Raw genomic sequence first — 24953 nt, forward strand, 5'->3', positions numbered from 1 at the left:
TATCTACAAAAAGTCATTCCTGTTTTGACCTATGGGGCTGAGAATGCACTGGGATGTTCCTACAATGTATGGTCTTCTCTGGAGAACCAGTTTTGGACTAAAGTGTTGGGCCTCCCAAGAGGGACTATGACCTTGTGCATCAGATATGAGCTATCGCTCATTTCACTATAGGCAAGGATTACCTGGAATTTGTTATCCTTGTTCCGAAAAACACGTGCTCGAGAAAAGATCTTGCAGTTTGACATTTTCCACAGTGCAACGGCCAAAGGACAAAATATAATGGCTTTGTGGATACAGCGGTGTGAAAGCCTACTAGACGAATATAACATCAACATTAACTTGCTTCATGAAAATCCAGACGCGGCAAAACTGAAAATTTGGCGCCTGGATTGGGAAAGAACTTGCTCCCAAAGAGCCCTTGCAAAATTTATGATATACGTGCGAGCTGAAGCACGTGCTTTCAACACGGCCCAACGTTACATTAGCCTTTTTTCTGACCCTCAAGCACGGAGATGCTTCATGTTGTTCTGCATGCAAACGTGGAGTTGCAACAAGACCATAAATCTCCTGTGCAGATTCTGTGCAAAAGACATAGAAACATTGAAACATTTGGTCCTATTTTGTAGCAGTTTTCGTAATGAAAGATCATTGCAGTTGGGCCTGTGGAGCAGGACTCACCCCTCATTGTGTGCAGACGAATGGTGGGGGTCATATGTTCAATGGAACGGATCCCAAACTGTTAACCCCATTGACGCATTTCTTAAAGATAATGGAACTTCGACTAGACACGGTCCCTGGAGTTTTGGAATTGATCCCTGGATGATGGGAATTCTTTGGGGTTTAATGGACGGGGACGGACCTGGTCTGGGATGGTGGCGTTAGTAATGGGAGGCTTGTTACTTTGTTGTTGCTTTCATTTTTGTTTTGGTTTTGGCTTTTGTTTTTGTGATTATTGATGTGTGTGAATATTTTAAAGGTTTGTATAAACCTTATAAAAAAAAAAAAAATTATATATATATATATCTTTTCATTGTAGCCCACCTCTCTTCCGGGGTCTCAGGAGGTAACCGCTTCCTCACAGGAGTACAATGCTCTTTTAGCTATTACGGGGTTCTTCACTGGAGCAGATTTGACTTTTAGTTTTAGGATTCGGGGAGTGGGAGGGGGGGAGAATTCTACTTTTAGGTTCCTGGAGGACTCTTCTCCCCATCACACAGATTCCACTTTTAGCATTCGGGGGGGGGATCTACTCCCCATCACTTCAGCACACCCCTCTTCTGGTGTTTCGGCGATTCCTCTCCCCCACCCTGGTGCAGATCCCACTGTTGGGATTCAGTGAGCTCCTCTCCCCCTCACTGGACCAGACCACAGTTTGGGGGATCCGGTAGGCTCTTCTCCCTTCAGTGGAGCACACCCATCTTCTGGGGGGTCAGGAAGTTCTCTCTTCCTCACTGGAGCAGATCCCTCTGGAATATGCCATTTCTTGCAACGAATACGAGAAATCTCTCAACACGTGCACAGAGGTAGCAGAGGTAAATGAATTTATAATAACTGGATATGATTTTAAACAATTCAGGGAAATACTGAGCCCTCAAAAAAAGGTGCAACATCTCCAATACAAACATACATGCTGTACAAATCATGAATCATTGTAAATAATATACAAAATAGTTCAATTCAGTTTGTTTATTTCAGATATTACAATCATGCATAACATCTTTAACAGATAACCATTACCAATGGGTAATATTCAATTAAATATTCAATTATAAGATTTAAGAAAACCCTTTTGGTAAAAATGTTACAAAATGTAATGCTTGTGAGATAAAACCAGTGTAATAAGCTTGCTTCTCTGAAGAAGAGGGTCTTCATCCTACATACAACTGCAGGGAGGGCTGCAACCATTTTTAGACCAAATCCAATTTGAAATAGTATCTTTCTAAACAACCAAGGACATCATGTTGGAAACTTAGCATTATTTACAAGAGTAACTCTGATCTGCCACAGACCAAGTTGACCCTCTGCACCATACTAAGTACTGACATCTGTATGTTAGCTGCTAGAATATGCTATTTCCTGCCACTAATGCAAGAAGGATCTCAACACATCCACAGAGGTACTGGAAGTAAATTAATTTGTAATGACTGAATATTTACAATGTATAGAAATCCCAATCCCTCAAAAATAGGTACAGCATCTTTATAAAAATACAAATTCTCTACAAATCATCATAACATCCAAAATCTGATGAAGTCAGTGATTCGAGAATACTTAGATTTGCTGGGGAAACAACATGGTTGAAATCGCGCAAAAATTGCAACATAAAGAAATTAAGAAGACGAATTGGGGATAACACTGTTGAAAGGGATGTCAAAGGCATCCACACGTTTATGAAGCCAGGTAAATTAAAACTGCAAGAGAATAAAAATATCTTCAGAAGGTATTTGACACCACCCGGATTGGTAAATTATTCCATCAGATCTTTCTAACATTGCCCCAGTAAGCGTCTACTCAAAGTTATCTCATCACATTTATTTGCGGTCTGTCAAAAATAGTTTCCCAATATTTCTGGATTTGGAACAAATTGATTTTGATTTTTAAAGAAGATTCAACGAACCACAGTAGGAATCCTCTTTAATATCCAAGAAAACGTGAGACAGCTCACTTTCATAGTTTGCATGTACCTTACGACACTTGCCAATTGCCTAGCTTTGTATCACTAAAATTCCTGTACTGAGGATTCCTGTTTGAAATATTTTGTAAGGTGAATACGGATCTAAGAAGTAATGAAACATTCTATGAAGCATGTGTGCACTTCTGAAACAAGACTGAATACTCGCGCCTAGTTTTCTTTTTGTATTTTAAACTACTAGCTCTGAGAGAATTATATACACCAATATACTTCATTATGCCATTGACATACTCAATATATCTATAAGGTCCTATGCATATGCAACGGTTTAACACAGTAGGTTTTCATTTCCACCACCCACCTATAAAGCTGTACAAAAAAAGGAATACAATCTAAAAAAAACTTCGTAGTCAGTAAACTGATGAGGCACTAGTATTGGTTCTCTCCATTGTGGGTTCTTGCATGGTGGGTTGGTTGCCTTCTTTTACTGAAGTCCTTCTGATATTCAGTGCACTAGTATTGGTTCTCTACATTGTGGGTTCTTGCATGGTGAGTTGGGTGCCTTCTTTTACTGAAGCCTTTTTGATATTCAGTGCACTAGTATTGGTTCTCTCTCTCCATTGTGGGTTCTTGCATGGTGGGTTGGTTGCCTTCTTTAACTGAAGCCTTTCTGATATTCAGTGCAATAGTATTGGTTATTTCCATTGTGGGTTCTTGCATGGAGAGTTGGTTGCCTTCTTTTACTAAAGCCGTTCTGATTTTCTGTGCACTAGTATTGGTTCTCTCCATTGTGGGTTCTTGCATGGTGAGTTGGTTGCCTTCTTTTACAGAAGCCTTTCTGATATTCAGTGCACTAGTATTGGTTCTCTCCATTGTGGGTTCTTGCACGGGGAGTTGGTTGCCTTCTTTTACAGAAGCCCTTCTGATATTCAGTGCACTAGTATTGGTACTCTCCATTGCAGGCTCTTGCATGGGGAGTTGGTTGCCTTCTCTTACTGAAGCCTTTCTGGTATTTAGTGCACTAGGCTCTATGCATTGTGGGTGCTTGCATGAGGAGCTGGTTACCTTCTTTTAACTTTCCAATATTGAGTGCCCTAGTATTGGTTATATCCATTGTGGGTTCTTGCATGAGGAGCTGGTTACCTTCTTTTAACTTTCCAATATTGAGTGCCCTAGTATTGGTTCTATCCATTGTGGGTTCTTGCATGGCGAGTTGGTTGCCTTCTTTTACTGACGACTTTCTGATATTCAGTGCACTAGTATTGGGCCTCTCCATTGTGGGTTCTTCGATTGGGGGGTTGGTTTCCTTCTTTTACTGGAGTCCTTCTGATATTTAGTACACTACTATTGCTTCACTCTATTGTGGGTTCTTGCATGGGTAGTTGGTTGCCTTCTCTTACTGAAGCCTTTCTGATATTGAGTGCACTAGCATTGGTTCTCTCCATTGTGGGTTCTTGCATGGGGAGTCGGCTGCCTTCTTTTACTGATGCCTTTCTTACATTCAGTGCACTAGTATTGTTTTTTTCCATTGTGGGTTCTTGCACAGGGAGTTGGTTGCCTTCTTTTACTGAAGCCTTTCTGGTATTCAGTGCACTAGTATTGGTTCTCTCCATTGTGGGTTCTTCCATTGGGGGGTTGGTTGCCTTCTTTTACTGAAGCCTTTCTTACATTCAGTGCACTAGTATTGGTTCTCTCCATTGTGGGTTCTTCCATTGGGGGGTTGGTTGCCTTCTTTTACTGAAGCCTTTCTTACATTCAGTGCACTAGTATTGTTTTTTTCCATTGTGGGTTCTTGCACGGGGAGTTGGTTGCCTTCTTTTACTGAAGCCTTTCTGGTATTCAGTGCACTAGTATTGGTTCTCTCCATTGTGGGTTCTTCCATTGGGGGGTTGGTTGCCTTCTTTTACTGGAGTCCTTCTGATATTTAGTACACTACTATTGCTTCACTCTATTGTGGGTTCTTGCATGGGTAGTTGGTTGCCTTCATTTACTGAAGCCTTTCTGATATTCAGTGCACTAGTATTTGTTCTCTCCATTGTGTGTTCTTGCATTGTGGGTTGGTTGCCTTCTCCCACTGATGCATTTCTGCGCTTTATTGCACTGATAAGTGTTTTCTCCTCTGTAGGGTCTCATGGTGAATTGCCCGTCTTTCTGACTGAACCTTTTCTGATATTTCGTGCATTGATGAGTGCTTTCCCCATTGTGGGTTCTTGCATGTTCAGTTGGTTGTTCTATCTGCCCGAAGCTTTTCTGATATTTAGTGAAATATTGTGTTCTCCATTATGGGGTATCATGTGGAGCTGGTGCATTCTCTATGTTTTTATGATATATATATATATATATATATATATAATATATATTTATTATATATATATATATATATATATTACAGATATTTATTTTTCTTTAAGTGCATACAGTTGAGAACAACTTTTTACACTGCCAATCAAACAATTATGAATTGCTATACATTTAATATAAGACAGCTAAAAAGACCCTAAAATAAGGAAGAAAATAAAATAACTAGTTTTCAAAAGATATAAGCAAATCAAAACATATAAGGAATACTAAAAATTAAATTAAAAGAAATAAATTAACTTCAGTTAGTTCCCTTATTACAGCTAGTTGGTGCCAGCAGACACCTTGTTTTCCTCCAGCATAGGAGTAACACTTGACCAAAGGTGGTAAGCAGCAGGACGACCACATATGAATCATCCGCAAATAGTAGGCTCCAGAATTGGTCGCTTTCATAGAGACTAAACTGAATCAGATTTTGGACAAGATGTTAAAACGTGTTTTACGGTTTCAATGTGTGAACCACAAAGTCTGCAGAGACGTTCTTTAAAGGAAATACCCAACCAGGCTCCCCGAACTACAAAGACTGGCAAAATATCCAAACGCATTAATAGAACAAATCGTATCAAGGTCGGAAAGCGCCACTTAATCAAAAACTGCCTCTGGCCATGAGATAACCCCCCTGGTGAGTGAATTGTGCATATTTACGCCTTCCTTCCAAATGTGCAATGGTCAAAGATCTGTCATAATTCTGGCTACTGGCATCATTATTTCCCAAAAAAACAGGGACTTCCTGTTCACAGGAGCACGTTAAAGCTATGGCTTGACAATGAGCAAGGACCATGCTCTCCAAATCTCTAAACCAGACACTACAAGAATATCGTTCTGCATGTATCGCACTCGCATGTAATAGAGAGACATACCTTCCTCCACCAAACTTTATGGAAACCCACAGTTTACAAGCGGCAACAACCAAGCAAGACATAAAAGACTGAAGGCCCAATTCCAGTCTTACCACCACAACTGGGGTTGAGCCCGGTAGGCCCAGCAATGACCTCAGGATTTTTCCTCCAGTTTAGGCAACCAACTGATTGCCCTCCTAGGGAAAATCTCCAATGCATAAAGCATCCCAGGGATAATTGTAGTCTTATAGGCAATCAGTTTTGCCTTCAGCGAACGTCCACCCCACTTGTCAATCACATTCTTTAAGGCCAACCACCTGGGCCAAATCTTGGGCTTTATTGAATCACAGAGGTGGATGATGGAAGATGTAGCTTTTACCTCAATCCCCAAATACCTGTAGGCTATCGGTTTGATCCACTTTTTTTGTTCCCAGTGTCCAATTTAATTTTTTTCTCCCCTTTGTGATCTTTTTACCAAACTTCATTATTTTAGTTTTTTGCATATTTATCCTAGGCCGGTACTCCTCTGCATGAATTAGTAATGCATTCAGGGAGCGTTGTAGGCCTATTGGTGTTCTATCCAGGACAGCAATGTCATCAGCATATGGGAGGGAAATGTGCCACTTCACCTCCGTATTTGTGAGGATAATTGGGAGTAGCCAGCAAAGTCCTGTCTAAATCAGACATGTACAAATTGTACAGCAATGGCACCAAGGCGCAACCTTGCTTCAGGCCAACATTTGTCTCAATGGGTGGCGATGTAGCCCCATCCCAAGCCAATCGAACTTGCACCGTTGTTTTATTGTAGAGTTGTCTAATAAAATAAAGTAGTGAAGAGTCGATACCGGCCCCTTCAGCTTATCCCAAAGTTTAGAGCGTATAATTGAATCAAATGCTGAACTGAAATCTACACAACAGACATAAAGAGGAGTTTCTGGATACGTATATGCATCTGAAATAAGATGCATTAGGACCCACAGGGCAGGCCTTGTTCCAATGTCCCTTCTGAAACCCAAATGATGTTCATCGAGAAGATGTTCCTCATTAGACCATTTGGTGAGCAGATCAAGCAGGATCCCCACAAAGATTTTCAAGCTGGAATCCAGCATAGCCAGCAGCCTAAAACAGCTAGGATCGGTCCTGAGACCCCGTTTATAGACCGGGATCAGGATAGATTCTGGCGAAGAGCTTGGTACAATTCCAGTTTTACAGATGCGCGTGAAGAGCATTTTCTGTATCTCAGCCCAAAGGATAGAATCTTGCTTTAGCACAATATTTGAGAGGCCATCAGGGCCTGTGGCACTGGACGGCTTAGCTTTGTTGATCAATTGAAAATAATTGGAAGCCAGCACTTGGTGCCAAACAAAAGTGCCCACCATCAGGGAATCCTGGAGGTTGGGCAAATTGGCTTCCCAAGTGAAATAGCCTTTTTTTTTTTGTGGGCAACCCAGTATTCAGCGTAAATGGGACTGACCTCAAGGGCCAATTGTCCGCTTCCAAGAGAGCGAATCGTGTCCCAAAATCTCTTTCAAGCACAAGTCTGAATGATCCCATTTAGATACTTCCATTTGTAATGGTAACCTCTGAGCCATCACATGTAGGCCTGCTTTATTTTCGGTCAGTCTGCTCTGCATATCCACTGTGGTCAAGGCATAGTACTGCCTCACTTTTCAACACTCCGCATTGGTCAGATGCTTTTTATCTGCAATTGCAGCATCATAGGGAACCGATGAGTTATGGCCTTTCAATTTTACTGTCCAATTTCGCTTATCATGAGCTCCGAGCATGGTTACCATAGGTTTTAGGTCACAATCAAACTTCACCAGAGGCAAATCCCCATTATTTCTACAAATCTTTAATTCCTCGTTTAGGGTAGCTATGTTCATATGGGACCAACAAAGGTGATTGTCCTGTAGATTCGCGGTAGGGCTAGATTTCAACTTCATCCTGGAGATACAATCAGAAATCTACAGAATCTTTTTTATGGTAACATGATCACTCATTGGCACTGCTTTGGAATGTAAGGCCGGACCCATTTCACTGATGACTCCATTTACAAATATAAAATCAATCAAGGAACAGGAGATACCATTTGACCAGGTGTAATGAGTCTCCGCCTCCCCATAGGGAGCGGTGTCATATCAAACCCGGCCAAAATGGCAGTCTAATCCTCATCACCTCCCATACCAATTTTGCCCTTCCCCCCTCAATTGAGGGAGACCCACCCCACAAAGAATTTCTATTGAAATCCCCAGGCAATAAGATTCCACCCCCTCTATTTTGCCCCACCCATGAGTGCAGTGTATCAAGAACAGCCTCGATAAGTTTTCATGTACATTTTCCCCCCGGCGGATCATATAGACCCAACACAAGGGTGTCAATTTGTGTTGACTGAAAGTCATGCCTTCGTGGAAGATCTGGGATCGGTGGCGCCGCTATTAGGATGTCCCATCACATCTATACAGTTATTCCAGTAACGGTCTAGTTGTTATTCCCAAGATGGCCACCACCCGGCATATACAGAGACAGTAACAGAATTTCAGTGTTTTGCACCTTGGATTTTTCCATGCGCCTACACTCCCTCACGCCTCTGCTTGTGCTCCCAGCACGCCTTTGTTGTGAGACCTTTTCAGAAGTTACGATTCCTGTCCTCTGTTGGGAACCTTTGCCTTTCTTTCACGCCTGTGAAGCCTTTTCTTTCCATTTTTCCTTTCGCTCCGTGGCTTCCGCCACATCTCTTTATACCTTCGCCTTGTCTTCCAGCTTTCTGGGGCTAGCTCCAGGGGAGACAACGCTGTTGGGGATCTACCTACCGACAGTGTGGCAACCCAAGGAGAGAGACCCTATTTACTTCAAAAGAAAGAAAAGAAAGGAAGCATCAAACAAAACAATCCTAGAAGGAAGAAGAGGGATCCAGAAGGAAGTTCCACAGAAGACCCAGGTGAGGAGGAAGGGAGGGAGGTCTCTTCAGATTCTGACACTGAAAGCCCACGAATACTGCTGCGAATAAGTTTTCGTATACCATAGTTTTCTGGTATTGTCTGAGAGTATATACATTCACCCCTATAGAGAGTCACCCTTTAGGGCGACCCTTAATTACATGCTGAGACAACCGAAAAATTGTAGAAAAACCATCCATACGGAAAGGGGACGTTACTTTAATACATTTGTAATGCGCAAACCATGGACCCGTAGGCATCAGGGCGACAACAGATGAAGAGGCAAGACAAAAACACAGAACTAAAAATTATATTCCTCAGTCAGGAGGTGCCCAGGTGCAGGGTCAAGCAAACAGCAGCATTTTCAGCTTCTTAAATTGATCTATAGATCTCTGACATCCGAGATCCAATGGCTGATTGTTTCAGGCATTAGGAGCTGTGATGTAAAAAGCACCCTTTTCAACCTTCACAGTCCTGCACTTAGGAAGCATTAACTGTTCCTGGTTGATAGATCTAAGAGAGCTCCTGTGGACTTTTTTGGTGAGAGGATCTTGCAAATAGAGGGGCATTAACCCAGTCTACATTTAAAGGTGAGGACTAGTAGGTTGAAAAGCAATCAGGCCTCTACAGAGAGCCAATGCAATGCTCGCCTTGTGGCCGAAAAATGGACTCTTCGGGATAATCCCACAACCACGCGCACTGCCCCATTTTGAACCACCTGCAGCCTGTTGCAATCTGTTTTACTCAGCCTAGCAAGTAAGCTACAATATCCAACTATTGCTCTTGCGATTGTCTCAGCATTAGTTTGAGTAATAAAAGGTCTGAGGTGTGCTAAGACCTTAATATAATAGAGTGATGCTGACACAAGGCTCCCAACATGAGCATTCATGTTGAGCTGTTGATCAAAAATAACACCTAAAGATTTTACCTTCTTTTGAGGGGTTATCTTTACATCACCTAATTGAAAGCTCTCATAGGTTGGACAGAACTTTGCTAGCATGGGCTGGGTGCCATCAGCAGCTCCGTCTTTTTTCTATTCAGCCCCAAATTGTTCCGTACCATTCAGTTCTCAATGATGGCATAAATTCTATTCAACTCAGCTTTGTCCCGTGCACGTGTTCCAGCAATAGGGATGACACACTAAGTGTGATCCACATAGTTTGTGAACATAACCCCTTCTTGTTCCAAGAGGGAGAAAAAGGGTGCCATAAATATATTATATAGGTAGGGTGAAATACACGCACCCTGCGGCACACCAAATTTTAATGTAATAGGCGGAGCTACTGCCTCCTCATGAAATACTCTGCTCTCCCTTTTATACAAGAATTAAGCTATCCAGCAAGCTGCAGTCGGGGAGAAATTCTCCAAAACCTGGTGACCAAGATTGAATGGTCCACTAGGTTGAAGGCGGCCGACAGATCAAGCAGCATGAGCATAGGCGATTTGATTTTATCCAAACCTTCAAAGTGCTTTGACTTTATTTCAAGAAGTGCACTGTCCATTCCGTACCCATGTCTAAACCCGCATTGATGACAATTGAGAATGGGATGTTTTTTCAAGTGCTCTGCGGTTTGCCCATATGCAACACAGTCTAAAATGTTCAACAAAAAAGGTGTGTTGGTGATAGGCCTGTAGTTAAGCGGCACCTCAGTGGGTAAATGTAACGCTTACCTTGACTCTGCAGGAACACTCAAGGAACCAGTCTAGGACACTCCTCAGATAGCGATGTTCCTCAATCTTAACTTCTTCTGTGAAGGCGTTTCCTCATTAATACACAAGTGTTTCCTGGAGTTAGTGCTAATAGACTTTAAATGCAGTGCTGTCTCTTCCTTGCTAGAGCTTTCTCAGAGAATTGTCTTACCTAATGTACTCTCCATCCTGCATCTGTGCAGGGGCTCATGTCCTGTAGGTTCACGATGCAGAGGTGTACAGGGAATGGAGAGAGAACTCTTGTCCTGACTAAGTGGATGAGGGGGAGTAGCAATGAACTAAGTGAAAGAGGCTTAAAACTATGCCTAAACCCCACGGGGTGAAATTACAAGTTACACTGCTTACTTCCCTCAGTGACTGAAAAGACAGTAAGGTACCAGTAAAAACATGCTAAAGTTATTCATGGAGATGGAACCCTGGAGGGGGAAAAAAGAAGAGAGATGGAGTGCAGCTAATGAGGAGTTTTAAATGCACTGGAGACTGAATAGGCTTCCTAATCTTTCAGCAAAGTGTCAGAGGAAAGTTCGAGCATCAAAAACACAGGGTTTTTAAAAAGGGGCACTTCATAGAATTGGCTTGTCAGGTACGCGTAGGAACATACAGATGAAAATAAATCACTACAAAAACGTGTTGAATTACAACACGTAACCGCTACCCAAGAACAGCGGATGACCAAATTCTATGGTGAGATACTTGCTGTGGCTGATGCCAGCGCAGCTCTTCCTGAGCGCGAAGACTTTTCTTGGCAACCGCTCGCCGCTCAGCTGTGACTGGAAAAATGAAATTGCAGCGTTTAATTCGGTTGCTGCTTTATGAAGTGCGGAAGACTTGACACGGCAACAATAGTTACGCTGCTGTCTAACTGAAACCAGGAAAGCTATTGCACAATTACTAGCCATGACGGAACTAATATCTACGAGGAAAATCACTGCGGACGAGGAAAAACTGCAATATAACTGCTACAAAGTAACTGTGGTCAGTAACTGGAAAACTAGGGTTATTCATAGATATAACAGGAGAACAGGGCTACAGTAAGCGTTAACCTGAATAACACGACGCAAAGCTCTGTACACATGCTGGGAGGGGCTTATATAACACTGGAGTGCAGAACACTAGACCTGCTCAGAACAAACCGGGGAACAAACAGAGCTGCCATGTTATGGAGTCAGGAAGTGCTTATTGCAACCTACCCACTACACTGTGTTGCTGTCCCACCAACCAGCAGTGATAGGCAGATGTCTAATTCTTTTTATGGGTAAATCTAGGGCTTCTTGCTGTGATCATGACAGTAACCCAGGTTTTTTCAAGATGGGAGTAACCCACTCCTTTAAGTCTGTAGGCACATCGCCTTCGATAAGGGAGGCATTCACCAATTTCCAAATGGCTTCAATCAAGGAGGGAGGACAAGTTTTAATTATAATGGCCGAACACGGATCGACTTTGCATTTTGTGGCATTTAGCTGTTCCACTACCACAGACAACTCAGCAACCGTTATAGTAGAAAAGTTAAATTGAGGGATAGATGAACATCTATCAAACATCTCCCTCACAACCTCGCCGGAGGTTGTGGGTTGTGTTTCTTTTTTAAGTGTTATGTCAGACCTGATGCCATTCCACTTATTTTGCATGTCATCCTGAATTCCCAAATACCATGATGCATCCTTTACTAACAGACTAGCGTTGGGGGAGCTTGTGGTCTCTTGTTCCTTTAAGATCTTAAAAAGCACTTTAACTTACGATTGTGCATTCAGTATTCTAGAATTCAGGATGTTTTTCTTTGCATCAATGATCGTCAATCCATATAACTTGGCTGCTCCTCTGTAGGCTGCCAGTGCTCCTGGGGAAAGATTACATTTCCATAAATATAACAGTTTCAGGATAGTTTGTTCAGCTCCGGTGAAAACCATGCTTTTGTGTATTTGAGAGGTAACCCTTCCTTAACCTTTCTGAGTTTGATAGGTAACCACGTTTCCTGCAGGACAAAAAAGATCAGACATTTGTAATTCATTACAGCCTGCAGGATTTACAAGGTAGGAACGATGACCCAGTGTATTCCAAGATAGCACAGTAAAAGCCACTATCTGATTGACCCCAGGTCATTCCTCCACAGCTTCTGCTTTCAACCATCTGCCCCGAATTCTGGCAGTATTTACATAATTTTATATCTCAGACATTGAGTAAGGATGGAGAGTTGTATTTGTAGCATAATACGTAGCCTCCTTTTGCACATTTACACCTCTACACGGGGCACTTTCATCCCTCCATGTATCAGCAGATTCAAACATAAAAACTTCCAAGCCCAATTCATTAAATAACTTCACATTTGAGCAAACCCTTTCCGTTATCATTGGTGAAACAAATGTTACCAGACCCCAATTTGTCACACTATTGTAATTTGGAAGCTCTATGCATTCAATGTCTTCTGTCGTGATGGAGGACAGGTCGGGAATTATATGAAGCAAATTCGATAGCCGCAACCTATTGAAGAAGGGGCTGGAGGCGGAGGGTGGAGATTCCACAATTTAGAGAGGTTTTGACGGAAGCCATTTGGGAGTTCCAGTTTGTAGTATAGGGAATTGTTTGGCTGCTAGACTGTACCATTCATTAACTGCCCGAGGTCTGGCCAACACGCCAAACTTTTTTTCTGGCACTTTAGCTTCAGGTCTATGGCCACTGCCCCCTATACAAGGGGCCCTCCATCGTAGTGGCAAATTTCTCCAAGTCGGGACTCGCAGATCGATACGCTTCGAAATCTGTATCAGGCTGATCACACTCAGCTGGTAGAGAGTTCTGCTTTAAGCCCATGCATAGATTTAGCAGTGATTCATTATTGTCAATCGAGTATAGGCTATTGGAGCCCACCGCCATTTGAGCAAAATTTGAAGCGTTGTCAGGGTTTAAGGGTGGCAAAGGTAACAAAGGGGCATTTTCAAGTCAACCGGATCCCGGTGCTTGCTCACCCACAAGCAATATGATCTGAGCCTTATTTAGCACAGCAGGGGGAAGGGCTTTATTTATTTTTTTTAAACAGATATCCTTCTGAGATGTAACCTTATTTTTCTTTGGGTCATTGTTCCACCTTGTTTTACAAGGAGGCAAAGATATGCCATTTTTGTCCATAGCGGCACTCTGGGTCCGTTTACCCACACTGCATTGGCCCTGTCTGATGGCCTTGATTTTTGGCATTTTTTCCAATGGCCATATATATGGACTAAGTGGAGTCAAAATGGTAGCAGAATTAGTCAGGGGAACGTGTCGGCAGTACAAAAAAAGCTTAGGTAACAGTGGGGCACTGTAGCAGAAGGACTCTTGTTGCACACCAGAATGGTTCCACAGGGGTCAATGGACCAGAGCCACCCTGTGAGTACCAACCGGTGTAGCGGACCAAAATAGACCAAAAAAAAAAGAGAAATGATGTGGGCAGCAGGAGGAGCTTTCAGGGATAAAAGCGCACAGGCCTCGGCCCCAAACAGCGCCACTATCAATAGGCGGCTGAACACAGGACTTCTTCCACCAGGCTCACCCGAAGCAGGATCCTCTAGTGCGGCAAGGCGGCAGCTCCGTGTGCAGTCCCCACACCGCCCCAGACGACAGCTCCATATGCAATCACCACACCATCCCGGGGCCAGGCATACCGTAGATAGATAGGGTCATTCAGCGAACCACGGGAGGACAGGACACCTATCCCCTCCCCTCTCAACCGCAGCTCTGGCCAGCAGCTCCACGCCGTGCCTGGAATCCGGAATCAGAGGAAAGAACCCTCAAACGTGGTGATGCGCACCTCACTGAACACCACTCAATGATATCATGAAAGAGGCCGCTTTCGACAATGATCTTGTGCCTCAAAACAACACAGTTAACATTCGTTCATTTGTACAGATAATGGTTTTTCCCATTGTGGGTTCTCACATGTTGAGTTGGTTGCCTTTTCTGACATTTAGTGCACTAAGTGCTTTCTCCATTGTGGGTTCTCTTATGGTGAGCTAGCTGCATTTTCTAATGGAAGCTTATCTAACAAATAGTGTACTGTGTTATTTACCGGTCTGTGTTTTCTCATGGTGTGTCACATTGCTATTTAGATAGACATTTTTCTTGTATTCATTGCCTAAGGTTTTTTTTCCTTTGTGGGTATCCTTATGTTTGGTTAGAGCTCTCTTCTCAGTGAAGTCTTTCAGACATTCAGAACACTGATACGGTTTTTCTCCAGTGTGTGTTCTAACATGTCTATTTAGGTCACCTTTTTGGCTGTAACTTTTCTGACATTTGGTGCAGTGGTAAGGTCTTTCTCCAGTGTGGGTTCTCTCATGTTGAGTTAGAACATTTGCTGTATGGAAGCTTTTCTGACATTCGGTGCAGTGGTAAGGTCTTTCTCCAGTGTGGGTTCTCTCATGTCGAGCTAGATTGTTGGCTGTATCGAAGGTTTTCTGACATTCAGTGCAGTGGTAAGGTCTTTCCTCAGTGTGGGTTCTCTTATGTTGAATTAGATTGTTTGCTGTATGGAAGGTTTTCTGACATTCGGTGCAGTGGTAAGGTCTTTCCCCAGTGTGGGTTCTCTCATGTTGAATTAGATTGTTTGCTGTATTGAAGGTTTTCTGACATTCGGTGCAGTGGTAAGATCTTTCCCCAGTGTGGGTTCTCTCATGTTGAGTTAGATTGCCTGTTGAATTGAAGGCTTTCTGACATTTAGTGCAGTGGTAAGGTTTTTCCCCAGTGTGGGTTCTCTTATGTATAGTTAGAGTGCTCATTGTATTGAAGGTTTTATGGCATTCAGAACAGCGATGGGGCTTTACCCCAGTATGGGTTCTCTCATGTGTAGTTAGATCACCTTTATTATAGAAGCATTTCTGACACTCAGAGCACTGATGAGGTTTTTCCCCAGTGTGGCTTCTCTTATGTAGAGTAAGGGTACTACTTTGGCTGAAGCTTTTCTGACATTCAGAGCACTGATGAGGTTTTTCCCCAGTGTGGCTTCTCTTATGTAGAGTAAGGGTACTACTTTGACTGAAGCTTTTCTGACATTCAGAGCACTGATAAGGTTTTTCCCCAGTGTGGATTCTTACATGTTTAATTAGATCACCTGTATTAGTGAAGCTTTTCTGACACTCAGAACACTGATGAGGTTTTTCACCTGTATGGGTTCTTACATGCAATGTCAGGTGTATTTTTTGACTGAACCTTTTCTTGCATTCAGTACATGGATAAGGTTTTTCTCCTGTATGTGTTCTTTTATGGTTGGTCAGATGCGTTTTAGAAGAGACGTTTTTCTGACATACATCGCATTGATAAGGTTTTTCTCCTGTGTGGGTTCTTTTATGGTTGGCCAGATGTCTTTTATCAGAGACACTTTTCTGACATACATCACATTGATAAGGTTTTTCTCCTGTGTGGGTTCTCTCATGTAGTGTCAGATGGCTTTTACGACGGAAGCTTTTCTGACATTCATTGCACTGATATGGTTTTTCTCCCGTGTGGGTTCTCTCATGATGGTTCAGAGCAATTTTGTGAAAGAAGCTTTTCTGACATGTTGTGCACTGATAAGGTTTCTCTTCTTTGTGGGTTCTCCCATGTAGTGTCAGATGGCTTTTATGACGGAAGCTTTTCTGACATATAGTGCATTCATAGGGTTTTACACCTGTGTGTGATCTCTCGTGTGCCATTAAATGGCCTTTCTGTCTGAAGCTTTTCGGGCATTCTGAGCACTGATATGGTTTTTCCCCAGTGTGTGTCCTTTCATGGATAATTAAACTGCTTTTAACCCTGAAGCCTTTATGACATGTTGTGCACTGATAGGGGTTTTCTCCTGTGTGGGTTTTCTCATGTTTGGTCAGTTGGCTTTTAACACAGTAGCTTTTCTGACATTCAGTGCATTGATAGGGTTTTTCACCTGTGTGCCATCTCTCATGTATCGTTAGCTGGGCTTTTTGATTGAAGCTTTTCGTGCATTCGGAGCATTGATATGGTTTTTCCCCAGTGTGTACCCTTAAATGGATATTTAAACAGCTTTTATCCCTGAAAGTTTTCTGACATGTTGTGCACTGATGAGGGTTTTCTCCTTTATGGGTTTTCTCATGTTGTGTCAAATGTCTTTTACTAAAGAATATTTTCTGACATTGAGCGCACTGATAGGGCTTTTCACCTGTGTGCCATGTCTCATGTTCTGATAGTTGGCCTTTGTGACTGAAGATTTTCGGGCATTGTGAGCATTCATATGGTTTTTCCTCAGTGTGTGTCCTTTCATGGATAGTTAAACTGCTTTTATATCTGAAGGTTTTCTCGCATGTTAGGCACTGATATTTGTTTTTCCATATAAAGCGTCGCCCATGTAGTTTTAAATTATTTTTCAAACTTAACCTTGTCCGAAGTTCAGGGCATTGGTAAGTGTTTCCTTCCATGTTGGTAATTTCTTGAAGTTATACCGATTTTCTATTTGAAGCTTTTCTAAAAATTTCTTTTTTAAATTGTATTATGGTTTAAAATCAAACCTTTCACAAAGACAAAAGAGTAGAAATTCACTAATAAAAATTACCTCAATTTTCTAACAAATGGAGCAATGATGAGGTTCATTTGGGGGCATATTATCAAAAAAAACAGCGGAGTAAGAATTACTCACATGTGCACCTCGATGATCTAATTTTCAATATTAGACTCATATTCTTGGTTATGTTGCAGTGTACCCAGTCACTTCTTTCAGGACGTTATATGTTGTCACACAGGCAACCAAGGATTTACTGTACACATTTTGTGATGCATTTCAGTGTTGCTTTGCTAATGGAGGACCAAACTGGTTTAATACCTAAAACATTTCTTACAATTAGTGACACAAGAAGAATTTTGATTGGGTTTTTGCTTGCATTGGATAACGAAATCTAAATGTAATCTTCAGATTTCTACTCCCATGTACAAACACAATGAATTTTCAAAGTAGAGATTTTTCAAAGTCAGTGCATAGATGTGCCTTTCCTTATTGCAATTGGTTATCTATAACACGCTTAGTACCCAGAGGTTTCTAAGCGCAGATCCGGGGATCGAACCTGTGTTGCTCCACATCGTCTTGCTTCCAAGGCGAGCATGTTGCCCCTGAGCTATCCTCCAGAGCTCAAGCATCGTCTTATAAATAATCCAATGCGACTGTTGGCCAATTTCTTCTAATAATTAGTGCTTCCATTGATGCTCCAGTTGATCTATACTTGTAAGGTCTCAGTTTTCCCTGATTTTTATACTGTGATTTTGTTAACAAAAATCCCATTCATAAGGTGACGTTTTCTCCACTTCCAGTTCTTGACCATCCCAGACTAAATATGGTGTAATTCTCAGATCATTTTGACAGATTCCCTCATGTAAAACCTTTTTATGGTGCTGGTTGCTCAGGACGTGTTCCGCGTACAACCTCTTGCTTTTTCAATCCATGCTTTAGTCACCTGTAAAATCAAAGAGAGATTAATTTTGTTGATGTAAAATAGGGTATTGAAATGACACATTTGTGCTACGTCAGTGTAAAGTGCCAGCTCTAGGAGGAAAGATGCAGTGAATCAGACTGGGAGGTACTTATCTTTGCATGACTTTGGAACATTGTACAGGTAGAGGGCTGGACAGCGATTACTAAATATCTGATTTTTTGGGATACACCAAAGACATTAGACCAACCGTGTGAAACTGTAATACAGATTCAAGCATGCCATTCTAATACCTCAAACATCCCATCAGAAGGGCCAGAGTCAAATCATATTCTTTTGCAGCTTTTTTAAACTCGTTTCCATTTAAGGAATTCTTAGGAAATGTGTCGTACATAATGCCCCCTTACCCCACCAGTCTTAGTGAAAAAAAACAGAATAAAAGTGTCATGACACGCCATCACCGCCCCTACATAGTGCACTCTCTACCATCAACAACATCCATTGTCATTCACAAACATCTGTGCCACATTGGCCGCATTCAGCCCGTCAAGGCAACCCACGGGCCCCTGAGCAATCCATCCGTATGTCCCCTCAGAACAGAAGAATGATTTGCACTACCTCATTGCCAATGATCTGGCCTCAGCTGATCTTGCATCCAAAAGAGGACTGCATCCAACGGTCAGCACCCACCTAATGTATCCACACCAAATATGCATAACATATCCACCAAACACCCCCCCACCCCCAAATAACTTAGTAGGGCTTCACTGCTATGGTCTGCTTTGATAAATGCCAATCACATCAATGCATGGATCTCGGATCACCTCCAGTACCCACAGAGAGACACACTAGAGTGACGCATCATCACCTGATGGCCACTTCTTATCCCTCAACATCACATGGTGCTATGGATCGTATGCAACAGAGGACATGGCTGACAAGTAGAATGCACACAAAAAAACAAAAAAACAAAATCAGGGAAAACATTTTTGATTAGATACACATTCAAAGGTTAATAAGTACTCAGTAGGTCGTAGTACACACAAACAGGTATATAGCAAGCATCAATTCAAGCAGGAGTGTTGTACCGCGCACTATCACCACCGGAGTGGTCCCCTGGCGGATCAGAAAAGCGCAAGAGAGCAGTGATGTGCTGTTGGCAGCTTCAGTTCAGTTAACACCTTTCTCTGAGCTTGGGGGTGCTTTCCGGTCGGTAGCTGTTGTGTGCGGTTTGTGGTTTGTTTTGTTGTTGCGGTGTAGTGAAGTTTGTGCAGTTTGTTGTGCTTTAGGCATTTGGTTAGAATTTGAGAGGTTTATGCATTTTTCTTGGCCAATTCATGCCTAGGCCAATGTTCGAGGACAGATGTCTAAATTGGTGACAGGAGCATGTCCCCTGTGTTGGGTACCCACCCATGGGCATACGCCCCCCAGGTGTTTGCCTTCCATGTGACCCCCCCCCAGAGGGCGTTTCTTTGTGTCAACAAGGATCAATAGTCTATGGAGCCATTTAGTTTGGTTCGCATCAGTGGTTACCTTGAACCCCAGCTCCGCGGCTTGTGCATGTAGGTGTGGGCAAGAAGTGCGGTCCTTCTCTTGGTGGCAGTCCGTCTCACTACTGCTTATTAAGTACACACGTGGGATATGCATCACACCAGAATGGAGAGACGATAGAAGAAAATGGGGTTTTTTAAACATCCACTGTCATCCTCACAATGTCGTATATATACATTGCAACCTTTATTTACGAATTTGCTTGGGATGGTATCATTCCTAACTGGCCCCAACTCTAAAATGGGAGTAATCTTGACCATTAAACAATAATATATATGTCGGATTCCAAATCAGTCTGGTGAAAATAAAAAGGCCTATACTAAGAAAACCTAACCTTGCTCTCCTTCTCTATATAACAAATGTGTTAAGGGAATACAAAAATTGTATTGAGGCGGCGGGGCTCAAAAGGTATAGGAGGGGGGCGCAAAGAATATGGTGGCATAAACACGTGGGGTGCTGGCGCACAGTCTGAAGCAGGTAAAAACCACGGGTAAGTAGATTACATGGGGATGGCCCAGACAGGCCCTGCATGGTAGGCCTCACAGAAAATTGCATATACAGGAGTGGGGTGGTGGAAGAATCGTTCAGGCTGACCGTCCCCAGGAAGCAGCAGTCGCTGGGAACAGAACCAGCCGATACATACAAGGTCGGCGAGCCAGGCTCATGGGCACTTGCTAAGACTAGGGGAATTAAATTCACCAATGTTCGGGGAGGCACACTCCCAGCACAATTGGCTGTTTCAAATCGCGCTTTGGCAGGTGGATCTAGAAAGAGCCAATCCAGGAAGAGCCAACCAGAAGGTGAGTTTTGGTGTCCCCGAAAGGCAACAAGTATACAGTGTCCACAATGATGTATATGAGGCCCCTCATTGGTCGGTTGCCGTGTGAATGTCTCCCTTCCCACTAGTTATGGATGTCACGTGTTTTTCCTATGTGTGTGGACCAATGGCAAATAAATAAAGTTACGGAGGTCAGCATGATTACGTATTGCATATTAACAATCAATTCATTAGGCGGCATGTGAGCATTGGCGCCTATGGTTGCAGCACGGTTCGAATAAAGAAGGCGAGCACAGTTGGGCACTGTGTAAGCACTTCAGGTATCACAACAACGATGAACGGGCCGAAAAAAGTCTAAGACCCAGCGTGAAGAAAAGAACAAAGATGGCGGCGCAGAGATGATGTTGGGATGAGGCAGTGCGAAGCACCACAACATGAGATTGCCTCAGCGAAGGACGACCCAATGAGGCAACAACCAAGCAGGAGCCTGCAAGGGACCAACGTGGAGGTTGGAGGGGCCGCAGATCAGACAGCTGGCTAGACGCCTGCAACAAGCAAACCCATTATGCACGGATTTAGCGGTGCATGCCCTCACCAATGTATAGGCACCGGAGTGGCTGCGGCAGAACAGTGGTACTAGCAACAGTAGTGACACCCCTTCGAACAGAGCTTGACACACAATAGCAGTGTGCACCGTGATATATTTGGATGCTAGAAATACACAGAGGCTGCAACACGTATTAGTGCCCATGGTTTCAGCACCGTATGGATGAAGGCAGTGTTTACTGCTGGACACATATGGTGTCGCAACAGTTAACGAGCAGCCCGAACCCCGGGACCCGATTGAAGGAGGCGATAGCCTGTGGGGGTGCGAGACACTACGACATGTTGCAGCTTCTGCTGGAGTGATCTATAGTGGCAGCAGCCCGGCTGAAGCCCATGGGGGATCGAGACGGCGGGTTAAGGGGGACGCGGTTCATACGGTGGAATGAGTGGCTGGAAGGAGGGTATCCATCTGGAGAAAAGCTGGCAGCTCATGTACACACTATTGCATGTTAATGAAGAGGCTACGGGATATGTGATGAGTATGTCCCGGCAAACGGGTCTTCACACAGAACAGTAGCGTGAAGTGTGCTACATTTGCACATTGCAAAAACCCATAAAGAATGGGAAGAGGAGCGATGCCGGAAGAAACACTAGGCCTCCCTCCCCCCCAGGACAAGGTATGGACCGCAGAGTGAAGCAGGAAGACGAGCAGAGATAAGGATCGGCCTGAAATACTGAGGGCTGATTGAAGAACAGGTATGCGCACTGTGGTTACCCTACAGAAGGTGAAGCTTGGCTCGAGACTCCCACGTCATGGAGCATGCGCGCACGGTGCTGTAGCATTAAGAAGTGAAGGATATTCGAGGTCTAAAGCTGCATAATTGGAAGAGCTGGGGTATGTAAAGCTGTAGTCCATAGGAACAGTAAGATCCCCCAACACTGGGGTTTATGGAATACACGCAGAGAACTATTCAGCAGAGACTGCGCGCATGACACCACCAACAAGCTCAGTAAGGAGTATGTGACACCCATACAAGCAGCAAATGGAGGTACATGCAGGCGACCTCCCACCGGGGTGTGCATAATATTGCGGAGGCAGTGCTGGATAATAGGTTCACCCAGACAGACTGCAAGCCAACTACTGAAGGCCTAAATCTGCTAGCCTCCAGTATACTGAAGGTTCTATAAGGTGCAGAGATGCCACAACATGCATCAGCATTCTGAGGCATACGGTACATGACCAAACAAGCCATAGCAGGGGGCAATCACTACAGACCACGACGGACCTGGTAGTGAACGGCCAGGGGCAGAATATAGCCAGAATATTTACGCATGCATGGACCAGTCTGTGATGTTGCAAGGAGCATCCACCTGGTGTGCTAGAATATTACAGCAAATAAGTGGCAAAGAAGGGGGCAAAGCCCACCTGCAAGTTACCAGACAGCAAGCGGTGGAATTGACAGGACTGAGCGGCATGATTACAGGAGGGAGTAAAGTGGAGCACCGCAGCAACAGGCCATGGCGTCAAAAAAAACAAAAAAGTAAGGGGAAGTAACCTACAATAGAGCAGTTTACCAAAGTCACACATCCAGCAGAGAACACAGCCCAAACGACTTCAACACTTCAAGGAGAGCAGCTGCATGAGAAAGGAGATCAGCAGATCCTAGATGCCACTGCATCATTGAAAGTGGCTCTAGAGTCCAAGATGGGTGCTATAGGCATTGATGTGAACTTGTTGAGGCAAGAAGTGAGGTCATTAGCCGAACGCACGGGAACACTAGAAAAGGAAATGGCGGTAAACACAAGCAGCTTGAAAGACACCTCAAAAGAAGTCAAGGTACTGCAGCAACAAGTACTTAGTCTGGAAGAAAGAGCAGAAGAAAAGGCCAGACGCAACATCAGAATTATTGGACTCCCAGAAGGAGAAGGAGCGAACCCGGCCAACTTTATAGAGACTCTGCTGCTTCAACAAATAGGCCTGGGGGCCATCACGCAAGGGTTCACGGTTGAAAGGTTTTATAGGTCGTTGATGAGGAAACCACCGCATGGAGCCCCACCAAGGTCAATAATAGCTTGGATACTGAACTACATAGATGGGGAAAAGATCCTTGAACACTTCCGGAAAGGAGGGACAATCCAAAGAGTAAGGGACAATCCAACGAGTACAGAAACAGAGGATGAAGTACATATCGGTCAAAGCGGGCAGTGAGCCTAAAGTACATGCGGATGTATCCCTTTAGACTGAGCATTCTACATACAGGTTGTGCCATTTTCTTTGATAGCCCCGGAGACGCATATAAATGGATGGACATGGAGAACTTGCCAACTGGAGCAGATGCCCGAGCAAGTAAAGATGCGGAAGCATGCAGAGGAGGGCAGAGCAATTAGACGGAGGTCGACGGATGTAACTCCAGAACGCTGAGGCGATAAGACCTCCAGGCAGAAGCCTCAGGAACTAAGATTTGCTAACCACAGGAGCCAACAATGTGGTGCCCATTTAAGATCGCACTGCAGAGGAGCGTCCTGCACCTTAGACTTGATTGTTTTTTTTTAACGGATACTAGCTGTTACGTATCTGCCTACTGTGCCCCACACATCAGGACAAGAATCTGTGTCGAAGGCGATAAGTGGGGATTCCTGAGCACAAGGCATTGAGCTGGGCAACTGTTGGGCGGAGGGAGGGCAAGGGATTTGGAGTAGTTAGCCTATAGATCCACACATGATATGCTAAACTTGGTCATGAGTGTGCCTGGGCACGTTAGAAGTTTTAAGTGTGATGGGGAACTTAGAATAGCATCCAGGAATGTCAGGGGCCTGAACAGCTAAACACAATAAGATGACCTATTTAAAACGTCATTTTTTTTCACATTGCACTCCTACAAGAAATGCACCTCACAAGGGAGAAACATACTGCCCTGGCTAAAAAATGGAGAGGCACAACGCTGGGCTCCTCATACTCAGCATATGCTAGAGGAGTATTAATATGGGTGGCACCAGAGGTGCCACTGAGGGTGCTTGAGACCTTTCAGGACAAAGATCAGGATGTTTGTGATGCGGGGATGGGTAGAGCATAGAGAATTCTGTATTATCAACACAAAGCACCAAACCAGGAGACTGCGGCTTACTTTCGCACATTTTACCCACAAATAAGTTCATACAGAGATGGCATATTGATATGGTGGAGGGGACTTTGATTGCATGCTCAACCCTACGCTAGATAGATCTGATGACAAATGCACACACCTTGCCTCCTCGGCCAAAGCCCTGAATACATTGTTGCAAGCATTTAAACTTTCAAATATATCAAAGACTCTACATCCGCAGCCCCGTGGATATTCGCACTACACTGCTCCCCAAGACCTATACACTAGGTTGGATTATATCTTTACAGGTGGAGAAACCGTGGAGGAATTCAAAGAATCAGAATATTAACCACAAGTGCTGTCGGATCATGCCCCTCTGGTGGTTACATGGTGGGCTTCCCCCTCAAGGGCGCATACCCCGGCATGGAGACTCAGGAGCGAGTCTTTGAGGGACAGATCATTCCAGGAACATCTGAGAGAGGGCGTGACCGATTATTTTGTACACAACACAGGAAGTGTGGCATCAGCAGGTATATTATGGGAGGCCTTCAAAGTAGTGATTAGAGGAACTGCCATAGCCAAAGCAAAAGGAGTTCAAGCCATAATACAGAGCGACCAATGTAAAGTAGAAACGGAAATTAGATGCCATGAAAGGTCCAGGAGACCCATCCAGTGGAAAAGCTCAAGAGACCGCCCCCCTGCAGCAGGAATGCTTAGAACACTAGATTCTAGAACTGTCAGCTCCAGGGATGGCAGCTTAACTGCTGTGCTCCTGGCCCTATGCTGTTTCCATGATATTATATTATAAACTAGAAATGTCAGCCCCAAATACCCCAGAGGCTAAAAGACAGAAAGGAGGGGAGAAAGAAGATGCAGGAGAGCCAGAGAAGATAAAATGACTCTGGACATTGGAGAGATTAAGACAGCGCGTTTGAAATCAGAAGAAAAGTTTACTACAGTTGTCAGAAGAGTGGACTCAGCTGAAGAACATTTGAATGTAGTGGATGAGAGGACCTTGAAGCTGATGGATCAAATCAGAGAACTAAAGATTATTAATGAAAAGGTAACCTTGAAGTTGTCTGAACAAGAACATTTCTCACGAAGGAACAATCTTCGCTTGCTG

General features: G+C 43.7%; 1 protein-coding gene across 2 annotated transcripts in view; it reads right to left on the reverse strand.

Annotated features, from left to right (window-relative positions):
* Positions 1–1671: 1671 nt before the first annotated feature.
* LOC138570246 (zinc finger protein 850-like) overlaps positions 1672–24953 on the reverse strand; it is a 98347-nt gene continuing 75065 nt past the window's right edge. For both annotated transcript variants that reach the window (XM_069648997.1, XM_069648996.1), the window contains exon 2: positions 1672–17896. In XM_069648997.1, the coding sequence (XP_069505098.1) occupies positions 14510–16870 (2361 nt within the window). In that variant the 5' untranslated portion in view covers positions 16871–17896 and the 3' untranslated portion in view covers positions 1672–14509. The remainder of the gene's footprint in view (positions 17897–24953) is intronic.

The sequence above is a fragment of the Ambystoma mexicanum genome, chromosome 2q, assembly GCF_040938575.1.
Source record: "Ambystoma mexicanum isolate Mex_15411 chromosome 2q, UKY_AmexF1_1, whole genome shotgun sequence".
In the NCBI taxonomy this organism is placed as follows: domain Eukaryota; kingdom Metazoa; phylum Chordata; class Amphibia; order Caudata; family Ambystomatidae; genus Ambystoma; species Ambystoma mexicanum.